Source organism: Sarcophilus harrisii, chromosome 4, assembly GCF_902635505.1.
Source record: "Sarcophilus harrisii chromosome 4, mSarHar1.11, whole genome shotgun sequence".
Taxonomy (NCBI): domain Eukaryota; kingdom Metazoa; phylum Chordata; class Mammalia; order Dasyuromorphia; family Dasyuridae; genus Sarcophilus; species Sarcophilus harrisii.
The window spans coordinates 57,390,156-57,413,706 of NC_045429.1; the positions used below are offsets into that span (position 1 = coordinate 57,390,156).

At 40.3% G+C, this 23,551-nt stretch overlaps 1 protein-coding gene across 1 annotated transcript in view; it reads right to left on the bottom strand.

Moving 5' to 3' along the window:
* SLC19A2 (solute carrier family 19 member 2) overlaps nucleotides 1-3,842 on the bottom strand; it is a 30,307-nt gene extending 26,465 nt beyond the window's left edge. The window contains exon 1 of the mRNA XM_031936852.1: nucleotides 3,369-3,842. Coding sequence (XP_031792712.1) covers nucleotides 3,369-3,581 — 213 coding nt within the window. The 5' untranslated portion in view covers nucleotides 3,582-3,842. The remainder of the gene's footprint in view (nucleotides 1-3,368) is intronic.
* Nucleotides 3,843-23,551: the final 19,709 nt, after the last annotated feature.

Here is a 23,551-nt window from a genome sequence, read left to right on the forward strand (position 1 = left end):
CAAAATGCATACATCATACTAGCTCCTTCTTTCCAAGGCTCTTTTCCCCTATTAGAGTATCTCTGGTCAAATCTACCTCACCAAGTCTCTACATCCATGCTGTGAATCCAAGCTGGTATTGTCTGACCCCATAAGGGCCAGACACAGCAAGGCAAGCTAGATGACTGGTTTTATGAGCATCTTTAGTTTTAGAGCCCATTTGGAGTAGTTTTTTGTCTTTCTTGGAAGAACAAACAAAACCGACTAACAAAACTAGGAACCAATGCCCCAAAGAACAAATGTGACAATGAAGGTTATTCGGGCCTACAGAAGAGAAAGTGGGCTTTCAAAGACCCCTGAGGTGTTCTAGCCATGGGCAAAAGACTTTACACTCTGGCTACCGGCAGCTATCTATGTGGATTTGCCTTGATAAAGCTTCTCACCTACACCAATGAAAATTATAGCTCCAATTTTTTTTTTTTTTTTAAAAAGATGGTCTCTGAATCTTACACATTTTCTAAAAGTTGCCTAATTCTCTATAGGTTCACACATTTATAAATGGAAGAGACCAAAGACCATCTAGCCCAATAGGCGCCTTGTTTTCCACATCTGAAATTTGAGGCACACAGAGATTAAGTGATCACATAGGTAATAAATTATAAAATCTGCATTTACATGGGAGTCCCCTCTCCCCTTAATTGGATAGGCACTATTTAATTTCAAATACTGAATTTGAACAAATTGTGCTTGACTAACCAAAGGTCACTTTTTGGAAGTTAATGAAATGACAGGGAAATTCTTTTTATCCCTTTTGGACAAAAGTTAATAAAAGTTCCATTTGTAAATATCCACCTTGGCATCCCAGTAGTCAACTGGGAGAAGCAAACCCTTTAATTCTGAGGGGGATATTGATAAGATTTTACAAATGACAAATGCCTTTACTTAGGAATTTGGTAAGGTTTTTTTGTTTGTTTTGTTTAGTTGCCCCTATCTGGTGATTACGACAAATTAGAGGGGGGAGGAAAGAGAAAGGAGGAAGAAGGAAGTTCTGCTTTAATTTTCATTTCAGTTATCAGCTATTCAAAAATCCAAGGTGGGAAAAGTCTCCAAGAGCAGGATAGTGTCCGTCATCCCAGAAATGACTCAATGATCCAGGAACCTCTCCTCCTCCTCCCCCAACCCCATCTGGCCCTAAAATCCCGCACCTCCTTTCCTTATCCATTCGGCCATAGAAGGAGTGTGCTCTCATTACACAATAAGCAAACAAGGCCTGTGCCCAGCACTCCAGGTCTGTTTTGAAGTCTCAACTCCAAACAGGCCTTGCTCACCCCAGGAAGCACTGAGACAACATGGTAGCATACCACAGAACAGCCCGTGATCAGGACACGTGATCCAAGAGATCAGTTGTCAAATATCAACATTCCCCACCCCCACTGCATCTCTCTGACAAGGAAGGTGTGATCCCTCGGTGCTTTCTAGTAAAGGTTCTAATCTTTGTCATCTCACCTGCAAGAAACCTCCCTCTGAGGCTCACTTTGCCTCCAAAAGTCTCAGTTTCCTTACCTGTAAAATTAGAAGACTGGGCTAAATGATCTCCAAGGTCCTTCTACTCTCAAATTTTAGCTAGCTCTAGGAAGTGAGTCCCAGATCCTATCCTATCCTCCCCTCTATCTCAAGTAGGGCAAAAGATTCAAATGAGGCTTCTTATACCTGAGGTTTCCTGCTGTTAATAGAATACTGGGCAGAAAATTCTGAATCCTCAATCAATATGATGATTTACATAGTCCCTTAAAGTTCACAACTTTACATACATAATTGCACTATCTGGATGATAATAATAATAATAGTTTGCAAATGTTTTCCAGACATTATCAAGCTATCTCATGAAGGGCACCTTTCATCTCAGTGTTATTTTTTCTACACGTTAAGACAATGATTTTCCCAGCTTCTTTTCAGTGGAATAACAGACTGTGAGGTATATACTCCATGGAGGCAGAGGCAGTCTTATCTAAAATTTTGTATTTTCCTTTTTTGCTTTGATTACTAGAAACTCACAACTTCTCAAGTTCCTCTCCTCACACTGGCCTAAAAGAAAATAGCCAAAAAAAAAAAAAAACAGCAAAAACCCACTCTGGTGACTCTTGAACATGGATTAAAAAAAAATGGCAGCCATTGACAAATAGGAGTAATTATACTCTGTCCTTTTCTAAATTATCCTTGATTGTGCCACTTCTGACCTGACCAGTTGTGCTGGGTGGCTGAGTGTCTAGATAAGAGGTGATAAGTCAGAGGTGAGGAGATGGGCTTAAATTAAATAGAATGATTGCATCATAGCATCCTGGGGGGTTGGGGGGAGGGAAGGAACCGAATGAGGACAAGGGGGATTTTAAGTGCTTATTATTCACTCCGTGCTGACAGGGAGAAGAGCTTTTAAACAGTCCCATAATAAATGCTTGTTAATCGATATAGATTTAGAGCTAGAGGGGATTTCAGAGGCACTCTATTCTAGTCCAATTTCCTTATTTTACAGATCAGGAATCTAAGGAAGAGTAGTTGCCTTAACTAAGGTCAGATAGATAGATAAAATTTGGATCCCCAGCCTTTGACCCCACGTTTTGTGTTTTTTCCACTGTACTACATTGCTCCTACCCTTCTAGACTTCCTACAACACTTGAATTTAATTATTGGGTTACTTTAGAGTGTCTTTCCTCCCTCAAGCTCAGAGATGGATAAAGCACTTTCCCAGTCATCTTTCTCCAAATCATACCTAAGAACTTAATGGAAAAGTTCTTTTTTTCAAGGTTCCACAGGGCTGGGATTGGGAACATGAGTAGAAAATACGGTCTTCTTCACGTGAGTTTTATTAGCTAGCAAACAATTCATCTGAAACAGTTTACAGGACACAAAGATTGGGCTGCAATTGAGTAAATCAATTAATCGTAAAACTGAAAATGGTTCATTTGAGGTTGGGCCTCAAAGGGGAAAATCAGGGCGTCCCTAGGTCGTCACTCACTCTGGCAGCTCAGTCAAGTTCAGGCTCGCCCTCATTGCCCTGGGCACCTCCGGGCTTTCTCCATCCCTGCCAAGGACAAGCCCAGAGCGGGTGTCTGGTGTTTTTCCCTTGGGAAGGAGGAGATGGCAGAGGCGGTAGGAAACCCCTTTCACAGGTGCTGGAGTACAACTCCAGGTTCTGCTCTTCTTCCCTTTTTATCCACATAAACTCAGCCGCGGGCTCCTGCGGTACCCGGGTCCCGGCCGCATCCCCTGCCCCCTCCCCGCTTAGCCTGCGAGCGCCCGCGGGGACCCAGCGACCCCCGGCCCCAGGAGCCCGGAGCCCTGGGGAAAGCCTCCAGCGGCTCATCCCCCTCCATCCCCGCGGGGGCCGCTACCTCTCTCTCGGTGAGGTTCTTGTCGCTGCCCAGCAGGTACGGGGTCAGGAAGGGCTCCGACGGCCGCAGGCTGGCGAAGAAGCCGTAGGCGCAGAGCAGGGCGGTGGGCACGCACCAGCACTCGCGCGGGACGCGGGCCGTGCGCAGCAGCATGGTGGCCGCCGGGGCCCGGGCCGCCGCTGCTCTGCGGGCCCCCGGCGCCGGCACATCCATCCGCAGAGCCTCGGGGCGGGGACTCGGGCCCGACCCCTTCCTGCTCCTCCCGCTCCTGCTCCGCTCCTCCCGCTCCTCCTCCTCCTCCTCCTCCTCCCGCCCCACGAGTCTCAGCCCCGGCTCATGGGCCCAAGGTCGCGCCGCCTCCCCGGCCACGCGTCCGGGGTCAGCCGCAGCTCGGTCCACAGCCCACGAGCGAGAACGGCCCGGCCCCGCTCCGCTCCCTCCGCCGCGGCCCCACGTGTCCCGGGCACCCCTCGCCTCGGAGCCAATCGCAAGCGGAAGCAGGTTTTTCTACTCCTCTGGCCATTGGCCTTCGGCTACACTCCCACTTTTCAAGCGGCAAATCAGAGGCCGGAGAATGCTGCACCGCTGGATAACGTCTGCCCTCCGGAGTGGAAATCTTGCAACTCTGTCTGTGGGGCAGGGGGATGGGGAGGAAGGGGGAAGCTGGGCATGGGCGCCCTCCCCCCCCCAGCGCAGCCCAGCGCCTGAGGGCTCGGCGTCCCGGGCTGCCCCTGGCGCTGCCATCCATGCATAGAGGACTTGCGTGGGGCGCACACAGCTGGGCACCGCAAGCGGGTGCGGAGTATTCCCGGGTCCGGGCGCGGGCAGCGCTCTCTGTGTAAGCGCGTGATATGTCGTGCAGAGATGTGTGTGCACGCTCAGGACCCCATCGGGGGTTTCCCGGCAGAAATACTGGAACTTTTGTCATTTCCTTCTCCGGCTCATGGAGAAACTGAGGTAGACAGGGGCAAGTGACTTATCCAGGGTCACACCGCTAGGAGCTGCCTGAGGCAAGAGTGGAACTCAAGAAGATGAATCTCCCTGATCCAAGCCTGGTGCTCTACACTCTGTGTCTCCTAGCTACCAATAAACAAACACTCCCCAATACATGCATGTATAGTATACGTATGTCACTTTATAGTACGTGTATGTATGCATGTACATAGTATGAGAGACACACAGGCATGTATGTGTATGCATTATATAATTTGGGGTGTACATGCCCATGCATGGCTATATACATAGTGAATGAAAATAAGAATACATATCTGTAACACTTTAAACATGCACATGCATGACTCCATACACACTATACATGCGTATACTTTATAAATCATGTGCACACATCACTTCCTGTATACATGTGTGTATATGCATGATGTATATATGCAATGGGTATATGTGTGCATGCACTGTGCGTTGTGTGATTAGCACTTTGTATATTCATTTGTGTATATACATCATTGTTTGAATATACATGTGTGTACCTCACAGGTATCACTTATGCATGTGTGTGAAGACTGTGTGTTTTTAAATCAGCAGGAGTCAGGAATTCAGGTTAGGGGAAAATCAAAATCGTCAGTCTTTAATTCTCAGTGGAGAAGGATCAGAGGTGGAAGAGAATCGGCTATAGCAATGTGTGCAGCTGAGTCAAGAAGCTAGCTAGATCACCAGCCACATGACCAGCAGCTAGGAGTATCGAACCAAGGTCAATCTCTCCCAGCCTCTCTTCCTCTCTCTCTGTCTCCACCCATCAAAATCGTCATTTCCTATACAACACATCAGGACTTGCACGGAGAGTGGGCAGGGACCATTCTTTATCCAATCATGTATATTAATAGAGTATAGCCCAATTAGTATCTAGCCTCATGTACTTGGGACCTCAGTGCATCAGCTCAAACCTCAGCCCATTACATTTCCCGCTTTCTTTTATTTTAGAACACCGATGGTCATGCCATCCCTGACTCCTCAGGGAGGTCAGAGCCCCCAAGGGGAGGTGATCACAGCCTCCCTAACTTCTCAGGGAAGGAGGTGAAAGCACCGAAAAGGAGGTGATCACGCCCTACCTGACATCTCAGGAAGGGAGATGAAAAGCACCAAAGGGAAGTGGGGGTTGCTAGCAGGTTTCTGGGCTGAAGGGTCTTATTATGCACAAACCCATCAGCATGGGAGGTATTACACAAGCACATAGCAATAATGCAGAGGCTATTAGGGATGACTCTCCCCACAGTCAGTGCAGGCTCGATGTGGTGTAACAAACATGAATTGTACACACAAGTGGCGGAATAGCAAACAATATAAATCAACATGGTGTTGGAAAAGATCACCAGAAGTCCTAGAAGGAGGGTATGTAGACAACAATCACACATACACCTTCTTCAGCAGCCAAGAGATCATCCAAACCAATCTATTGTCCATTGCTTCACATGTCAGGGAATCCAATGATCCCCTGTTTTTGAAGTGCTGCAAAAGTCTTTTTATGTGTTAGGGAATCCAATGATTCCAGCAGATTTTGAAGTCCTGTAACAGTCTTATCATTTCTCAGAGAATCCAATGATTCCTGAGAGTTTTTCAAGTCCTATGTCCTATGTCTCAGAGAATCCAATGATTCCTGAGGGTTTTCAAGTCCTATGTCTCAGAGAATCCAATGATTCCTGAGGGTTTTCAAGTCCCATGTCTCAGAGAATCCAATGATTCCTGAGGCTTTTCAAGTCCTATGTCTCAGAGAATCCAATGATTCCTGAGGGTTTTCAAGTCCTACAACAATCTTATCATGTCTCAGAGAATCCAATGATTCCTCAGGGTTTTGATCTTTGATGTCCATGAGTCAAACACCATAACTGCCACGCTCTTTCAATGGTGAGCACAATCAGCAACAGAACCACACGATATTTTTGTCTTCTCTTGTTTAAGGGTCTGCTCTGTCTTCTGCAATGGACAATTGAATATGGCTTGTTGGCACCCATCTGATTCCTTCTCCACCTGTAGAGATACACAAACCTTCCCCAAAGCAGTTAGCCTATCTGATCCTTTCCATTCACCACTTTCTGAGTCTTCCACATCAATCGCATTATCTAAAGATAATGGAGTTGCTCACTGGACACTGACCTTCCGGGTTATAAAACCAATCTGCCGGAGCCAGTGCATCTTTGTCAAAATCAAGAAGTTAATAGCATAAAGAGCTATATTTAGAAGTTCTAGGGTTACCTGTGGCTCCCTTTCTTTTGTTTTTGGAGGAGCGCCTAATATCTCTGTTTCTCCTCTCCACTATTGCCTGTCCTTGAGGATTAAAAGGTATGCCCATGGTGTGTAAAATCTATACTGTGCACAAAAGTGTGCAAAAATGTTTTGAAGTATAAGCAGGACCATTGTCTGTTTTTATTGTTGTGGTACACCCATAGTGGCAAATGCTTGTGTGAGGAATTAGGACCACTAGGCTGTCTCTTTTGCTGCTGGTATAGCAAAAGGAATCCTGAAAAGGTGTCTACTACAACGTGGATGAAAGACAGACGACAAAGATTTATAATGGGTCACATCCATTTGCCAGATTTCATTGGGTCTCAAACCACGAGGGTTCTTCCCTGGAGGCAGTGTAGGAGCGTGGAAAGGAAGGCAGGCTGTACAGGCTTTTACTATGCTCCTAGCTTCCTCTCTTGTTATTCCAAATTGTAAATGTAAAGCTCAAGCAGCCTGATGATATTTAGAATGAGATGCCTGGGCTTCTTGGAATAAAGGGGTATTGACCAACATAGTTAGAAGGCTATCTGCCTTGAATTGCCATCAAATATGGGACCTGGAAGTCCACTATGAGAATGGCATGTAATATATAGATCTTACCTTGGATGTTTTCTACTTGCTCTTGAAGTTTCTAAAGAGCTGATATATATTAGAGGCTACAAATTTTATTTGGGCTGTGCAACCTTGTACCACACCTACTGAATAGGCTGAATCAGATATTATATTTATGTCTCCTGGATATTATGAGAGAATGATCGCGTATAATTCATTCTTGCTGAGTGGACTGAAAAGGAGTTCTGACTACTCTCTTTATAGTTAGATCATGAGAGTACAAAAATATAGTTTGGATGCATCCGTGAAGATAGTTGGTCCTTTAAGAGGAACTTTAGAAACTTTTTTTCTTCAAGAACCATCTCCAATTTTGTAATAGTCTAGTTATCTTTAATGGAGACCTATGTAAAATTTGGAACCATGGCTAATAAAATTTGCCACTTGGATGGTCTCACAACACAATTAATTTGTGTATTGGTATAAAGGTGTATATCTTTGTCAGTCTTGTCCCAGATAATTGTACTGCCTGCTTAGTGGCCTTTTAATAAAATTCTAGCCACAAGCACTGGGTAGGGTGTAAGGCTTGTTCTGTTGTGTGGGAGGTTCACCCACTTATCACACTGTCTCCTTTGATGAAGGACTGTGGGGTGCCCTTGTGTGGCAAAACTGATATCTCCAGGGTTTTGAGTGACCTTTTCAACCACATTGATAAAGCCAGTCAACTTCTCTCAAAGCCTTTTGATTTTTTGTAAGCTGGCGTGGTGAATTAAAGCACTGCCTCCTTAAAATGTCATATAACGGTTGTAATTGATAGGTAGTCAAACTAACACTGGTCCATCCATTGGATATCTCCTATCAATTTCTGAAAATCATTCAATGTGTTTAGCTTTCTGTTCTTAAGGACAGTTTTGAACTGTAAGCAATTAGGGTATACTTCAATCCTAAATATTGAAAAGGAGCATGTCTTTGAATTTTTCTGGTGCATGTATAATTTGTAATTCTTAGTGTTTCTATGGTCTTTGTAGAACAGCTTTAACATTTGTTCTTCAGGTGCACATCCCAATATGTCATCCATGTAATGTAATAGCAAACTTTTGGAATGTTTTCTTATTGAGCAAGAGCAGCAACATACATTTGACAATAGTAGGGTGTTTCATTCCCTGTGGCAAAACTGTCCATTCATATCTTTTATAAGGCTCAGCTTTAATGCTGGCACGAAAAGGCAAATCTTTTCATATCCTCCTTATCCAAGAGGGATGAATAGAAACAATCCTAATATCTATGACCCAAAGAGGCCATTCCTAGGCAACTGAGTAGGAGATGAAGTCCAGGCTGAAGAGTTCCCATAGTTTCATCTGTTCATTCACTTTTTAAACCAACATCCTCCATTTTTCCAGATTTCTTTTCACAACAAACACTGGGGAATTCTAAGGACTTAGAGAAGGTTTTAAGTATCCTTTTGGTCAAGCTGCTCCTGTACTATATCTTATAAGGCCTGAATTTTTATGTTACTTAAAGGCCACTGTTCTATTCCACACTGGTGTATCAGCCATTGATAGAACAGGTGAAAGTGCAGGCCTTCAACAGCAGCCCTGCTTAAAAAACCAAAGTATTCATTTTTAACCCTAATTGCTGTAAAACGTCTCTTCCCCACAGATTGATAGGGATTTTTTCTACTATAAAAGGAGTAAAAACTCCTGTTTTGCCTTCAAAAGTCCATCTCATAGGGGCAGCACTAACTTCAGCTGCTATTGATCCTCCTACACCAGACATGTAGGTATCTGCTTTAATCTTTGGCCAGTGACTGGGCCAATTGGCACCTCTAATGATCTGCACCAGTGTCTACCAATCCTTCCAATGGAAGGCCATTTATATAGATCGTGAGCATAGGTCAGTCAGTTGTTACAGCTGCTGTCCAATATATTGCTGGATTTTGTGATCTGAAGTCAGAATCTGGGTGACTATCACCAGGCTGCTTATTAGGATTCTGTATGTGTAAACCTGAAACCTCAGTTTCAGTCCTCCCCTTGACACCCAGCCATTCTATTCTTGTTGGGGCCTCTGGAGAAGTCTGTTAATCTCTCAGGTACCCTTAATAGAGTCAGTAGCACTTAGCACAGTTCCTGGCACAGAGGAAGTGCTTAATAAATAAGTGTTCCTTGTTGATACAGAGCTATCCCCATAGGCTGCTGGTAAAGTGAGCAGAATACTGGGCTGATGCTCTGGGGATTATAAAGATAAAAAACTCATAGTCCTAATAAAAACACTAGAGAGTATAGGAATAAATGGGCTTTTCCTTAACATAGTCAATAGCATCTATTTAAAACCATCAGTAAGCATAATATGTAATGGGGATAAACTGGAACCATTCCCAATAAGATCAAGAATGAAACAAGGTTGCCCACTATCACCAATACTATTCAATATTGTATTAGAAATGCTAGCCTTGGCAATAAGAGGTGAGAAAGAGATGAAAGGAATTAGAATAGGTAATGAGAAAACCAAATTATCACTGTTTGCAGATGATATGATGGTATATTTAGAGAACCCTAGAGATTCAACTCAAAAGACTATTAGAAATAATCCACAACTTTAAGCAAAGTTGCAGGATACAAAATAAACCCACATAAGTCATCAGCATTCTTATATATCACTAACAAAATCCAACAGCAAGAGATACAAAGAGAAATTCCATTTAAAATAACTGTCAATAGTATAAAATATTTGGGAATCCATCTGCCAAGGAAAAGTCAGGAACTATATGTGCAAAACTACAAAACACTTTCCACACAAATAAAGTCAGATCAATTGGAAAAATATCAAGTGCTCTTAGATAGGTCAGGCAAATATAATAAAGATGACAATACTCCCTAAACTAATCTATTTATTTAGTGCTATACCAATCAAACTCCATACTGACCTAGAAAAAATAACAAAATTCATCTGGAAGAACAAAAGGTCAAGAATTTCAAAATAATTAATGAAGAGAAAAGCAAATGAAGGTGGCCTAGCTGTACCAGGTCAAAAACTATAAAGCAGCAGTCATCAAAACCATTTGATACTGGTTAAGAAATAAACTAGTTGATCAGTAGAATAGGTTAGGTTTACAGAACAAAATATCCAATAACTATAGCAATCTAGTATTTTACAAACCTAAAAGCTCCAGCTTTTGGGATAAGAATTCACTATTTAACAAAAACTGCTGGGAAAATTGGAAACTAATATGGCAGAAAGTAGACATAGACCCACACTAGCATCATATACCAAGACAAGGTCGAAATGGGTTATGATCTAGGCATAAAGAATGATATTATAAACAAATTAGAAGAATATAGGATAGTTTACCTCCCAGATTTGTGGAGGAGGAAGGAATTTGTGACCAAAAAAGAACTAGAGACCATTATTGATCATAAAATAGATAATTTTTATTATATTAAGTTAAAAAGTTTTTGTACAAACAAAACTAATGCAGACAAGGTTAGAAGGAAATCAATAAACTGGGAAATACTTTTACATTCAAAAACTCTGATAAAGGCCTCATTTCTAAAATAGATAATTGACTTAAATTTATAATAGTTCAAGCCATTCTCCAATTGATAAATGGTCAAAGAATATGAACAGACAATTTTCAGATGAAGAAATTAAAATTATATGTGGTCAGATAAAAAGGTGCTCCAAATTACTATTGATCAGAGAAATGCAAATTAAGACAACTCTGAGATACCACTACACACCTGTCAAATTGGCTAAGATGACAGGAAAAGATAATGATGAATGTTGAAGGGGAATCTGGGAAAACTGGGACACTGATACATTGTTGGTGGAATTGTTAATAGATCCAACCATTCTGGATGAGCAGTTTAGAACTAGACTCAAAAAGTTATCAAACTGTGCATATCCTTTGATCCAGCAGTGTTACTACTGGGATTATATCCCAAAGAGATCTTAAAGGAGGGAAAGGGACTCTCATGTGCCAAAATGTTTGTGGCAGCCCTCTTTGTAGTGGCTAGAAACTAGAAATTGAGTAGATGCCCATCAACTGGAGAATGGCTGAATAAATTATGGTATAGGAATGTTATGGAATATTATTTTTCTCTAAGAAATGACCAGCAGGATGATTTCTGAGAGACCTGCAGAGACTTACATGAACTGATGATAAGTGAAATGAGCAGAATCAGGAGATCATTATATATGGCAACAACAAGACTATATACAATGATCAATTCTGATGGATGCGGCTCTCTTCGACATTGAGATAATTCAAACTAGTTCCAGTTGTTCAGTGATGAAGAAACTCATCCAGAGAGAGGACTATGGGAACAGAGTGTAGGACGCAACGTAGCATTCTCATTCTCTTATTTGCTTGCATTTTGTTTTCTTTCTCAGTTTTTCTTTTTCTTTCTTCTTGATCTGATTCTTCTTGTGCAGCAAGATAACTGTATAAATATGTATACATATATTGGATTTAACATGTATTTCAACATATTTAACTACCTGCCAGCTAGGAGAGGGGGTGGGAGGGAAGGAGGGGAAAATTTGGAACAAAAGGTTATGCAAGAGTCAATGTTGGAAAAATTACCCATACATATGCTTTGTAAATAAATAAATTAAAAAAAAAAAAAACACAACTGACAGTCCCTTTGTAAATAAATAAATTAAAAAAAAAAAGTCATAGTTCCCAAGAAGAGGGCCATAGGAGTTGTAATGGGTGAGATTGACAGGAAGGAAACCAGGGTACAAGTCTGTGCTCTGCTACTAATTAGCTATATTACTCTGAGAGGTACTTCACTTGTCTGGGACTCAGGTTCCTCATCAGTATAAGGAAAGAATTGTACTAAGTGATTTCTGAGATCTCCCTCACATCTAAAAAATGCTAAAATATAGAGAGGACATTCCCAGCAAAGAGAATGATGTGAGAATAGACAAGGAGATAGGAAATCATCAGAAATAAAGTAAGGAGAAGAGGAGTACACAGCAGGAGAGAAGTACAGAAAGACAAACGTTAGGGACATCCCATTTGCAATAATACATGGTAGTCAGGTTATCCATAGAGACTAATTTCCAATCTCTGACAGCCAATAACAATAAGATAACATGCAAGATTTCAGCAACCAAAATTTGCATTCCTTTGGGCAGAGAACCCACAGTTAGGTGGGATAAAACCCTAAGTGAACAGAGGAAAAGAGAGGTAAGGTGCTGACATGAGCTGTACTATTTTATTTATTTACTTAGTCTAGGACTTGCCGAGGGTCACAGCTAGAAAGTGTCTGAGGCTACACTTGAATTCAGGTCCTCTTGAATCCAGGACCAATGCTCGATCCACTCATAGCTGCACCTCCTGAGGTGTCCTCTTAGTCTCACTATATAACCCACTTATTTCCATAGCCAGTCATCTATTTCCTAAAGGTGATTTTTTTCTGCAACTTCTTGTGTAAGTCATAATTGGCAACATTAATTGTCTTTTTTTGTAATTATCAAACAACAAACACATTGGGAACCTTGTATATTCTGCTCTAAATATTTATAGCAAAGATGAGAAAATTGTAAGCAGCTCAGCCAGCTGACTACTAAGGAATGAAATTAATTTTCCTAAGCATGATGGATAGAGATGGCAATAAATAGCCTAGCACTCCTGAACCTTTTCTGTAACAGAAGCTATTTTTTATTTTAATATTTTCTGTCAGTCTATACTAATTCACACTGCATGATGAGGGGGAAAAGGCTGTTAATTGCGTTGAATCATGCCATTTTAGAGCTGGGAAGAATCTTACAGAACATCTACTGCAATAATCTGGTTTCGAGATGAGGAAATAAAAGCTCAGTAAGAGTGTGAATCATAGCATAGCATTTTCACTTTTTTGTTGTTGTTAGCTTGAATTTTATCTTTTTCTTTTTTTTTTTCTTTTTGATTTGATTTTTCTTATGCAGCAAAATAATTGTATAAATTAAAAAAAAATAATAAAAACTCAGTAAGACAAATTGTTGTCTGGACCACAGTTTCTGTCTTCTCTCTTTCACTCTCTCTCTCCCTTCTCCCCATTAAATTTCTGTCTGTCTTTATCTGTCTCTCTCTGTGTCTCTCTGTTTCTCTCTGTGTGTGGGTCTCTTTGTCTGTTTCTGTGTCTCTGTTTCTTCCTGTGCCTCTGACTTTTTCTTTGTCTCTGTCCCTATCTCTCTCTTATTCTCTGTCTCTCTGTCTTACACACACACACACACACACACACACACACACAATTTCATTTTCTTGATTCTTCAGAAAGATTAAGAGACATCTATAGATTATTACATTGAAATTGGAATTGTGTTTCATCAGCCCCATTTGAACTTTGATCCATGACAATATTTAATAAAATATAGAAATGGTGAGATTAAACAAGTAAATTGATAGTATTTCATCTAATCGACTGTGGTCTCATAGTAGATAGAGTGATAGCTATGGATTCAGTAAGAAATGGATTTGAATCCTGCTGTGATTCTAGCTGTGTGACCATGGGCAAAGCTTTTTCAGTCTTAATCTCTTCATTTGTAAATAGAGGTATTAATAGCGCCTATCTCATAAGACTTGTTGTAAGGATCAAATGAAATAGTGTCTGTCAACTATTTCATGAACCTGAAAGAGTGTCAGTTTGAATGTTAGCCATCATTGTTGTTATCTTTGTTATCACCATATAAAATCCCACAAATCAGCTCATCTTATCTTTCACATTTATGTAACTAGACATTTCCATTATGTCACCAAAACCTCTATAAGGAAGTTGAGGGTACATATTAAATTTTGCCAGTTTGCAGGTGGAAAAATAGAGGCCCAGGGAAGCATTACTCCCAAAAGGTCAGCCTACCCACATATATCTTTCAATACTTATGGGAAAGGCACTATGCTGTGGGAGATGATAGATGTGGATGTTTGATATAAACTTTCTCAAGGAACACCCTTGATTAGTCAGTAGTGGAGTCAAATCTATTGATTCTGTTTCAAGCTATGACCATTAAAATGCTCTGAATGGATGACCTTTTTCTCAAACATAAGCCAGTTGTGGTCCTACAATAGGAAAATTACCATATGAATTTCAAGCTATTTATAAAAAGGTCAACTCAGCCCACAAGTGACTTTTCATCCATTTCTCAAATGTGTGACCCAGAAGAACATACTTATACAGTCATAATGGTGTCATCTCTGAATAGGATATGAGAAGCAATACATCTGTCACCATGGGCCTTCTAAGCTGATGGAATTTGGGAACTGAGCAATCAGGTTGTTGCTATACCAACATAACTTTTTTTGAAAGTGTTCTGAGGAGGTACCTGATACACTGGTGAGGGTGTACCTCTTACTTACTTACTTACTTCCAGCAAGACTTGGAGAAAAGGTATTACAAATTCCCCAAAACATTCAAATCAATTGGGTCTGTTGGGTTAAATCAGTTCAGTGTTGAAGAACGACACTTTGGCTGCCCCCAATTCAAGGTGTTGTTTGAAATCCAGTTGGGTGGGCAAAAGAGGCTTAGGGTTAGTAACAACCAAAGGAGATTCCAGCTATGGTCAGGTACAAATTGTCAAGAGTTTTTTTCTTTTTTCTTTTTGTCAAGGAGACCTTGGAGAATGTACTGAGTGTGTAATATCTGAATATATGCTATTGATCCACTGGGAGTGATATAAAATTATGTGATTCTAACCTGATTCAGTCTAGAGATTATAGGCAACCAGTAAAAGTAGGCTGAAGGATAGAATAGAGTATTAGAATTGAGTCTAACATACGTACTTTATGCATGAAGAAATTGAGAAAGGTTAAAGTTAAATGAGTTTGTTCAAAGTAATAACCAGTGCCAGGTAAAGTGGAACGGGGAAATGTGGTGGTCAGATAGTTAGGCATTTCCCAACACTGATGGCCTTGGCCATTCACCCTTCCCAGCAGGATGTGACATATAGAATAGTCAACAAAAAGCAATGTATGTGCTTATGTGGATGTGAATATAGGAAGGGGGAAACCATAACCCTGTGCCATCTGAGCCTCAACCCCATCCCTCATCTTTGGGGCTCTCACTGCTGTCTATCTCCCCTAAATCTAGGAAGTTAGGACAAACAGCTGGGCTACAAAAAGGAACTGGGAGGAGGGACATGAAAACAAAAGTTAGTGCTCTGTGGAAAAGGCTTAGTAATGGGAATATAATTTTCTAGGGGTGTAGGTGCTATGAAATTTTTATTATACATAATTACTTGGCTTCTCAAACTGGAGAGAAAGGAAGAGAATTTAGAATTCAAAAAAAGTTTAAAATTTTAATTTACATAGAATCGAGGGAAAAGAATAAAAAAACTATCTTCAGATTTTTAAAAAAATTTTTTGTTGTACATTAATGTGGTTTTGAGTAATTGTCTTACCACAAGGGTTCCCAGGGTTTTCCCCAAGATATCTGGGGCATATAGAAAGCAGACAGACAACTATGACATTTCAGCCCAGTCACCCAGCTAGTTAGTCAGGACCGCCTATGACTCAAGAGATTGTATTTTCACCTTCTGGGTGTAGTCAGACTTCAGTATGTCTATTTTTTTTTTCTTTGTATGGGACCTTGGTCCCAGACAAACTGCTGTTAAATGTTAAATCTCAGTCCTCTACACCAGAGGTATAAAACTCACAACCAGCAAAACTGCTGGGAGAGCTGCCTGAACTGGATTAAAACATAATTGAGAAATGTTTTACAAAATAAATAAAAATACAATGCTATTGTTGTTGTTCAGTCATTTCTGATTCTACATGACCTTGTGGATAAGGTCTATGGGGCTTTCTTAACAAAAATACTTTCCCAGAGTCACAAAGCTAGTAAGTGTCTGAGGCTAGGTCTGATTTCAGACCTTCTTGTCTCTAGACACAATGCTCTCTATCCATTGCACCACCTAGATGCCTCCATATTATATCATAAATAATGATAATTTGTAATATTTTACATCTATAGTTAGCCAGCATGAATAGTTTTTATTTGAGTTTGACACCATAATCTAAGCAATTCTATAAGACTATGAGGTACACCGAAGGTTATAATCTTCCTCGATAGTTCTCTATACCATGAAATCACAAGTCAATCAATTAATCAATAAGCATTTATTAAGGCCTACTATGTGCCAAGCACTATGCTAATTCCTTATTCATAGAAGTGTATATCTTCATAATTGTTTGTGGATATAATACACCCATAATAAAGTATATATACCTGCCTCATTGCTTTTCCTAAAGTATTTTTAAGTCTTTGTTATAGATCAATGCTCCTCCAAACAGGCCATGCAGGCTCATGTATGAGTGAGTCACATGTTTAAAAAGCCATAAAGAAACTGAATTAAGGGTGTGTTGATTTCTCTCATCAAATCCTCATTTGTGGTGACATGACTGACTTAGATGATGAGCTTCAATTATGGTTTTAACATTCTCACAGACACTGAGAAAAAGCCATGCTGAGATTAAATATTTATGATCCTTATCCAAAGCACTCTTTTTTTGACCTTGTCCTACATATTGAATGTATTTATTCAACAAGTTTCCCATTTCCTATCTTCACCTTTCCCATGTATCAATGTATCAATCTTTTTCTTACCTAGGTGGGGCTTTACTTTCCTATATAAAATTGAGGGCTCAAGGGGAAAATTGTCCTTTCAGACAGTTTGAATAAAATTTTTTATTCTCTAAAAAAATTTCATTAAAAAAAAAAAGCCTTCATCCCTAAATCATCAGAACTGAATAACACACCATAGCTTCAATCTCTGTGTAGACATCCAAGGCACCTTTCCACCTCCTATGGCTCTAACCCCCTTGGGAATTCTTAGCCAGATTCACTGGTGTCCCAAAGAATCTTCACTGTTTAATATGTCTCAGTGCGGCTCCTTCTAGCTTCTGGAAGTCAAAGTATTGAGCAATATGGCTGCATAATCTACATCCCTTTTTCCCCATCACCTATAAGACTTGACTTTTAAATACAAAGGTTGTTTTGTTGGAAGTCCCCAATTAAGATTATGTGGGAAAGAACACATGAGCAATAAGACAGACTAGAAATTTTCTCTGATTCCCCATGACCTCTCAGACTCTCCCAAAACAGAAATCAAATGTCAAAGACAAAGCCACTTTAACTGTTTCCATGGACATTCAGAATCCAAAAGAAGGTAAAAACAAAAACAGTAATGCTCTCTGACCTGAGCTCACTCAGCACCCTTCCCCTACCTCCTCCACTACTGGCAGCAAGCAGATCCAAGAACCCAATACAAGCTTACAGCAGAACCCAACCCTGTACCTTGGTAGCCCCTCCCTCTTGCCAATGCTCTGGCTCTAGATTGCTGAAGTTTGCAAGACATCCGCCTGGTCAGACAGACAGCCAATGTGGATGCAGCCCTTTAAGAGCAAAAACTTGTCCAGGTCACAACCCTATAGTACCAGAGCTGCACAGCCCCAAGCTGGGGTCCACAGCACCGGCATGGCGGCTCTGGTTGGGGGACTAAAGAATAGAAGGAACAAAAAAAGACACCAGGACATAACATCATGTGTGGGTCTGTTGTGGCTGAGGTGGGGGACAGGGTGCAGCACTACACTAAGCTTGAGGGAAAGAGCACAACATCTAGCTGGGTTCCATCCTGACCAACCAAACATTACTTATGGGCAGAGACCTAGGCTGGTGAATTGAGACTAGTTCAGTATGAGAGGAGCTGAGATTTCTCCTCGAGATCCAACCTCCAAGAAAATCACCATCAGAGGAGACAGAGTTAGAAAGTTAAGAATTGAAAATTGGAGTGGGGGGTGGGGGGGCAAAAAAATCAAAGTTCTCAGAAAGAAGAAAACTCAAAGGCCTTGACCATAAGCAAATAAATTTTAAGGGAAAATATTAACAACAAAAAGAAATGTGACTTACAGATCTAGTGAACAAATTCACCCATCTATGAAGAAATACTGTAAAACAAAGGGAAATAAATGGTCCAACACTTGACAACTCAGAGGACTCTGTGAGTCCTCTGTGAGAATATAGAACTACAACTTGCTATTCCTAAGATTTTCAAAATAGAAATGATAATTGTAAGAGTAAACTATATGGCTTATACAGCAAAACTAACAAGTAGAATGGAAAACTAGAATATGTGATGACAAGTTTCACAAAAAAAAAAAAAAAAAAGAAAGAAAGAAAAGAGAAAATAGATTAGGGATCCAAATATGCATAAGCAAAGCATAATTTAAAAAGAAGAGAAGCAAAAAATCAACAACAATAAAAGAAAACATAAAAGCAAAAGATGGATATCAAAGAGAGGATGCAAAGAAATAATCTAAGGATCCTAAAGTTTCTCAGAAACAAGACAAAAACCTTAATATCACAGAATAAACACAGAAAATGAAATACTAATTGAAAGAATTTACAGATAACTTAAAAGAGAAGAAGGGGGGAGGAGAGAAGATTATTTAGGAAATTTGCCAATCCCTAATTCTTTATTATCTCTTAAAATCACCTAGGTGGCAATGTTAAAACGCAGGTCCAATCATGTCAACCCCCTCCCATCCCTCGATCAATAAATTCCAGTGACTTCCTATTGCATCTGGGATCAACTTGGCGTTCATGAATGGCTTCATTCATAACCTGGTCCCGTTCTACCTTTCCAGTTTTCTTATCTCTTACTCTTTGACATGTGTTCTTTGATTCAATGACACTGGTCCCCTACCTGTTCCATGAACAAGATACTGTCTCTCTTTTAGCTCTGGGTATTTTCTGTGTCTGTCTCTCATGAATAGAATGGTCTTTCCTCCGCTGTTCAGACTATTGACCTCTCCAATTTACTTTAAGTCCCAGGCTAAGATCCCACCTTCTATAGGAAGTCTCCTCCAAACCCCCTTTAATTCCAATGCCTTTCCTCTGTTAATTATTTCTTATTTATCCTATGGATAACATGCTTTATATATCTTTTGTTTTCATATTGTCTACCCCCTTAAATTGCGAACTGCCTCTTTTTGGATTCCCAGTGCTTAGCACAAGTTCTAGAGTATAGTAGGCATTTAAAACATGTTTATTAAGTGATTGATTGGTTGAATGCTTGGAAACATTCCAAACTTTACAGTTTGCTCTATTCTTTTACTCCTATTAGAAGACCTGCTTTCAGTATCAGACAATGGAAATCCATGGAGGAGAGAAGCATCCTCTAGAGCCCACAACAACATATATTATTGACTTATTCTCTGCTTTCCTTCTCCTGGGGCATGGGGGCGTTTCACATCTGAAACATAATACAATTCAATACAATGAACATTTATTAAGTAATTACTGGTGAAGGCGAAAAGAAAAGGGAGACAGAGAAAGAGAATCAGTTTTTGTCCTCATGGGTTTATATATATTAGGGAGATATATCTCTTACACAGGTAAAAGGTAATTTGAAGAAAGAAAGAGTAAGAAGGCTTTATGACTGAGATAGTATCTGAAATCTGAAGGAAAATCAAGCTTCTGAGAGTGACAGATAAGAAGGAAGTTTATTCTTGGAATAAAGAAATTTGTACAAATAAACAGGGGTGAGAGTTGGAATACCAAATTCAGGGAGCATCTAGTAGCCAACTTCATTAGAATGTAGAAAGCATGAAGAGGAATAAGGTTAGAAAAGTAGATTAGGGCCAAATTGTGGAGACTCTTACATGCCAGACTGAGGAGTTTATATTTTATCCTAGAGGTAATGATAGGAAGCCACTAGAAGATTTCTGATCAGAGGAGTGGCTTGGTCAGATTTGTGCCTTAAGATAATTATTCTAACAGCTATGTGGAGCTTGAGCCAGAAAGCTGAGAGACAAGAAAGATGGAACCTATTGCAAAAGTGCAGATTTTTCCACATCTCTTTCTCAGGAGCCTTATTAATATTTATTTTTATTCTCTGTCCCCTTCCTTTCTGTCCCTTTTCCCACTGATTTCTCATTCTTTTCTCTATTTCATATGGTAGAAACTCCACAAAGGGTTCACTTGTCTTTCTTTACATTTTCCCTTTGGCAATCTCAGGCACTTTCAGGGTTTTCCTGACCATTCCTAGGCAGAGGATTCCCAAATCTCCATTCCCAGTCCAAATCCTAGTCTATACTTCAGATCTGTATCTCTAATTTCCTTCAAGACATCACAGTCTAAATGTCCCTTTAGTATCACAGACTTAACCTATCTCAAACTGGGCTCATTCTCCTTCCCCAGTCATCCCCCTTCAGCAGTCTTTCTGACTATACCATTCCTGTCTGTGCCATGACTATTCATTTGGTGTCCCAGGTTTTTAGCCATAGCTTTATCTTTGACTTTTGTTTTCCACCTGAACTAGAACAATAGTACTATTATTTGGATTTGGGACTGGTTGAATGACTGAATTCAAAGAGTAGTCATTAATGGTTCAGTCAACCAGGAAGGAGGTTTCCAAAGAAGTACTTGTTCTAAGAATCTGGGTTTGTCCACTTGGACTGGGATCATAGAGCATGGGAGGAAAAGGTTTCAAAGGCCAAACAAAGGAGGCTACACCTACAAGCATTGGAGTTTTTAAAAAAAGGAATGAAATGACCAAATCTTCATTTAAATAAAATCAATCTGTCAGCAGTGCATAGGATGGTCTGAAGTGGGGAGAAATTTGAGACAGACCAATAATGAGACTCTAACAATAATCTGATCAAGAGGTGATGAGAGTCTGAACTCAGGTGGTAGCTCTGTGAGTAGAGAAAAGAGATCTAATATCAGGTGATAGAAATGGCAAGATTTGGGTATATGGGGTAAGGGAGAGTGAAAAATCCAAGACAATATTAAGGTTATAAACCTGGGAGACAGAAAGGATGGTAGTATCTCTGACAGAAATAGAGATATTCCTAAGAAGAGAGAGTTTGGGGAAGGGATAGATAATGAATTTAGTTTGGGACATGTTGAGTTTAAGTTGTCACTGAGACAACCATACACACATACACACACACACACAAAATTTCCTGCCTTGAGAGGTAATGAGTTTTCCCTAACTGGAAGTTTTTAAGCAGACTGGATGACTCTTTCCAAGGGATGCTATAAAGGAGAATACCCAGGGGTTTACTGGCCACTTTCATATTTCTGACATTTTCCTTCATCTTCCTTGTTTATGTTTTTTATTCACTCTTTGCTTTGCTTTTTTGATGTATTTTTATATGGTTAAAACATTCATGGCCCTTCTTTTGTTGTTGTCAGTGAGACGTCACTTTTTCCAAAGCCTTTCATGCAGTTCATGCTTAGTAATGGTTGAGCTCTATGATTTCTAATAACTGGCTTTCTGCCACCATTAAAAGCATTAAATTATTCAATGGTCCAATTATTTCTTCTTCCACCTCTTTCGTGCCATTAAAAACAGCAACTAAAGTTAGTCTTAGGAAGGTCCTGAAAGTCTTAAACTCGGCAAGGAGGTCATCAAACCCAAGGACACTTCCTTTCTTCACCAACTTGATTGCAGAGCTTGCTGTCTAAACTATGGTGCTAGTTGTTAATCACTTTGTTTTAATCCTTTGGTACTTTGACCTTAGCTCATATCCTTTCTTTTTTTCCCTATATTTTTTCTTGCTCTTGAAATAGTTGTATAAAGCATTCATCCATTATTCTCAGTTTCTCTTTCAACACTGTTTCATTATTTCTCTCAAGTCTAACATTTTCTTTTTTCTTACACACTCTTAAGAGGTCTGTAGGAAATACCTTTATTCTTGTCTAACCTGCTTTCCTTCCTTGATCTCCTTGACTGTCTAGACAGACTTTTCTTTGCTTTTCCCTAATTTTACTCCAGCTTCTTCAGCAATTTAAAAAAAATCCATAGTCTATTTAAAACTTCTGAAATTAGAAATGTCTATTTTTCTTTACTCCTTCCTGTAAAGGCTTTATTTATATCCAGATGTAACATATCCCACCATTCTCTGATTCTTTGGAAGAGGAGCAGGAATTCCCTCTTTTTGACTATTTGTTTCACATTTTAATTTGTATTCCCATCTCAAAGAACCTCCAGCTTTATTCAGTACAATTCAACTACTTACTCTTAAGAGTCTTTCTGGATTCCATAAATATACCAATTCACAGCAGCTGGTAATGTCCCATTCCTCTTTAACTTAGTTTATATTGTTTCATATGTGTAGCCCAAACATGTCATCTACCCCAACCCTTCTTAGTTCCTCCTTCCCTCTCTTCCTTCTCCTTCTCCCTCTCCCTCTGTCTGTCTCTGTCTCTCTGTCTGTTTCTCTCTGTCTATCTCCCTCTGTATGTCTCTGTCTCTCTCTCTCACTGTCTCTGTCTCTCTTTCTATCTCTTTGCCTCTGTCTCTATCTCTGTCTGTCTCTGTCTCTGTCCCTGTCTCTTTGTCTCTCTGTCTCTCCCTCTCTCCCTCCTTCTCTCTCCTCTCTGTCTCTCTCTTTCTCTCTCTCTGTCTCTCTCTTTCTCTCTATGTCTCTCTCTGTCTCTCTGTGTTTCTTTCTCTCTGTCTCTCTCCCTCCTTCTCTCTCTCTTTCTCTCACTCTTCCTCCTTCTCTCTCTCTTTCTCTCTCCTTCCCTCCCTCCTTCCTTTCTCTCTCCCTCCCTCTCTCCCTTCTTTCTTCCCTCCCTTTCTCCCTCCCTCCCTCCCTCCTTTCCTTCCTTCCTTCCTTCCTCCTTCTTTTCTTCCCTTCATCCTTCCTTCCTTCCTCCCTCCTTTTCTCTCTCTCTCTCCCCCACTTCCCTTCCCTTCCCCCACACTTTTTCTCTCTATTGCCTCTCTTGTCTAGGTAAGAAGGAATTCTCCACAGTAGGATCCTTAGAAACTCAAGGCAGGCACTGACCAATGAACCAGAGAGACTATCTCAGATTTAGAAGACCCAAACTCAAGAGTTCTGAGGCTCCTAACACTCTGTCTCTAAACGCAAAAGAGGATAACTGGCAAGATGAATAAATTAAAGAAAAATCCATCCAGTATCAAAAATTTCTGCAACGATCTGGCCCAAGGAGGAGGACTTAGATCCAGAAAGGTAATGAAGAGGACAATACAGCCTCGCCCTGGAGAGCATCTGCATTAAAATGTTCCTTTCAGATGCTCACCTTTTTGGATGCAAACCCAGCCCAAGTATGTCCCTTTCAGATGTAAAACCTATGCACCTTTTGGATGCAAACCCATCCCAAGCACGTTCCTTTCGAATGCAAAAACCCAAATTGTTTTGTTTCTGTATATAAGTAAGCTCGAGAAAATGTCTCCTTGTAATTCTCTGATATTTCCCACTAAGAGAATATCTTAGTGTCTTTCTCTCTTTAATAAAGTGCCTTTTCTTATCATAGCCTTTTGTGTAGCTTTTCTCGCTGCGAACCCGCCATAACTTGGTGTTTTGGAGAACTAGGAGACCAACCCATATTCCTGCCACGATCCATACCTCATCAGTAATTGCTAGGAATCTGTACTTTACCTTT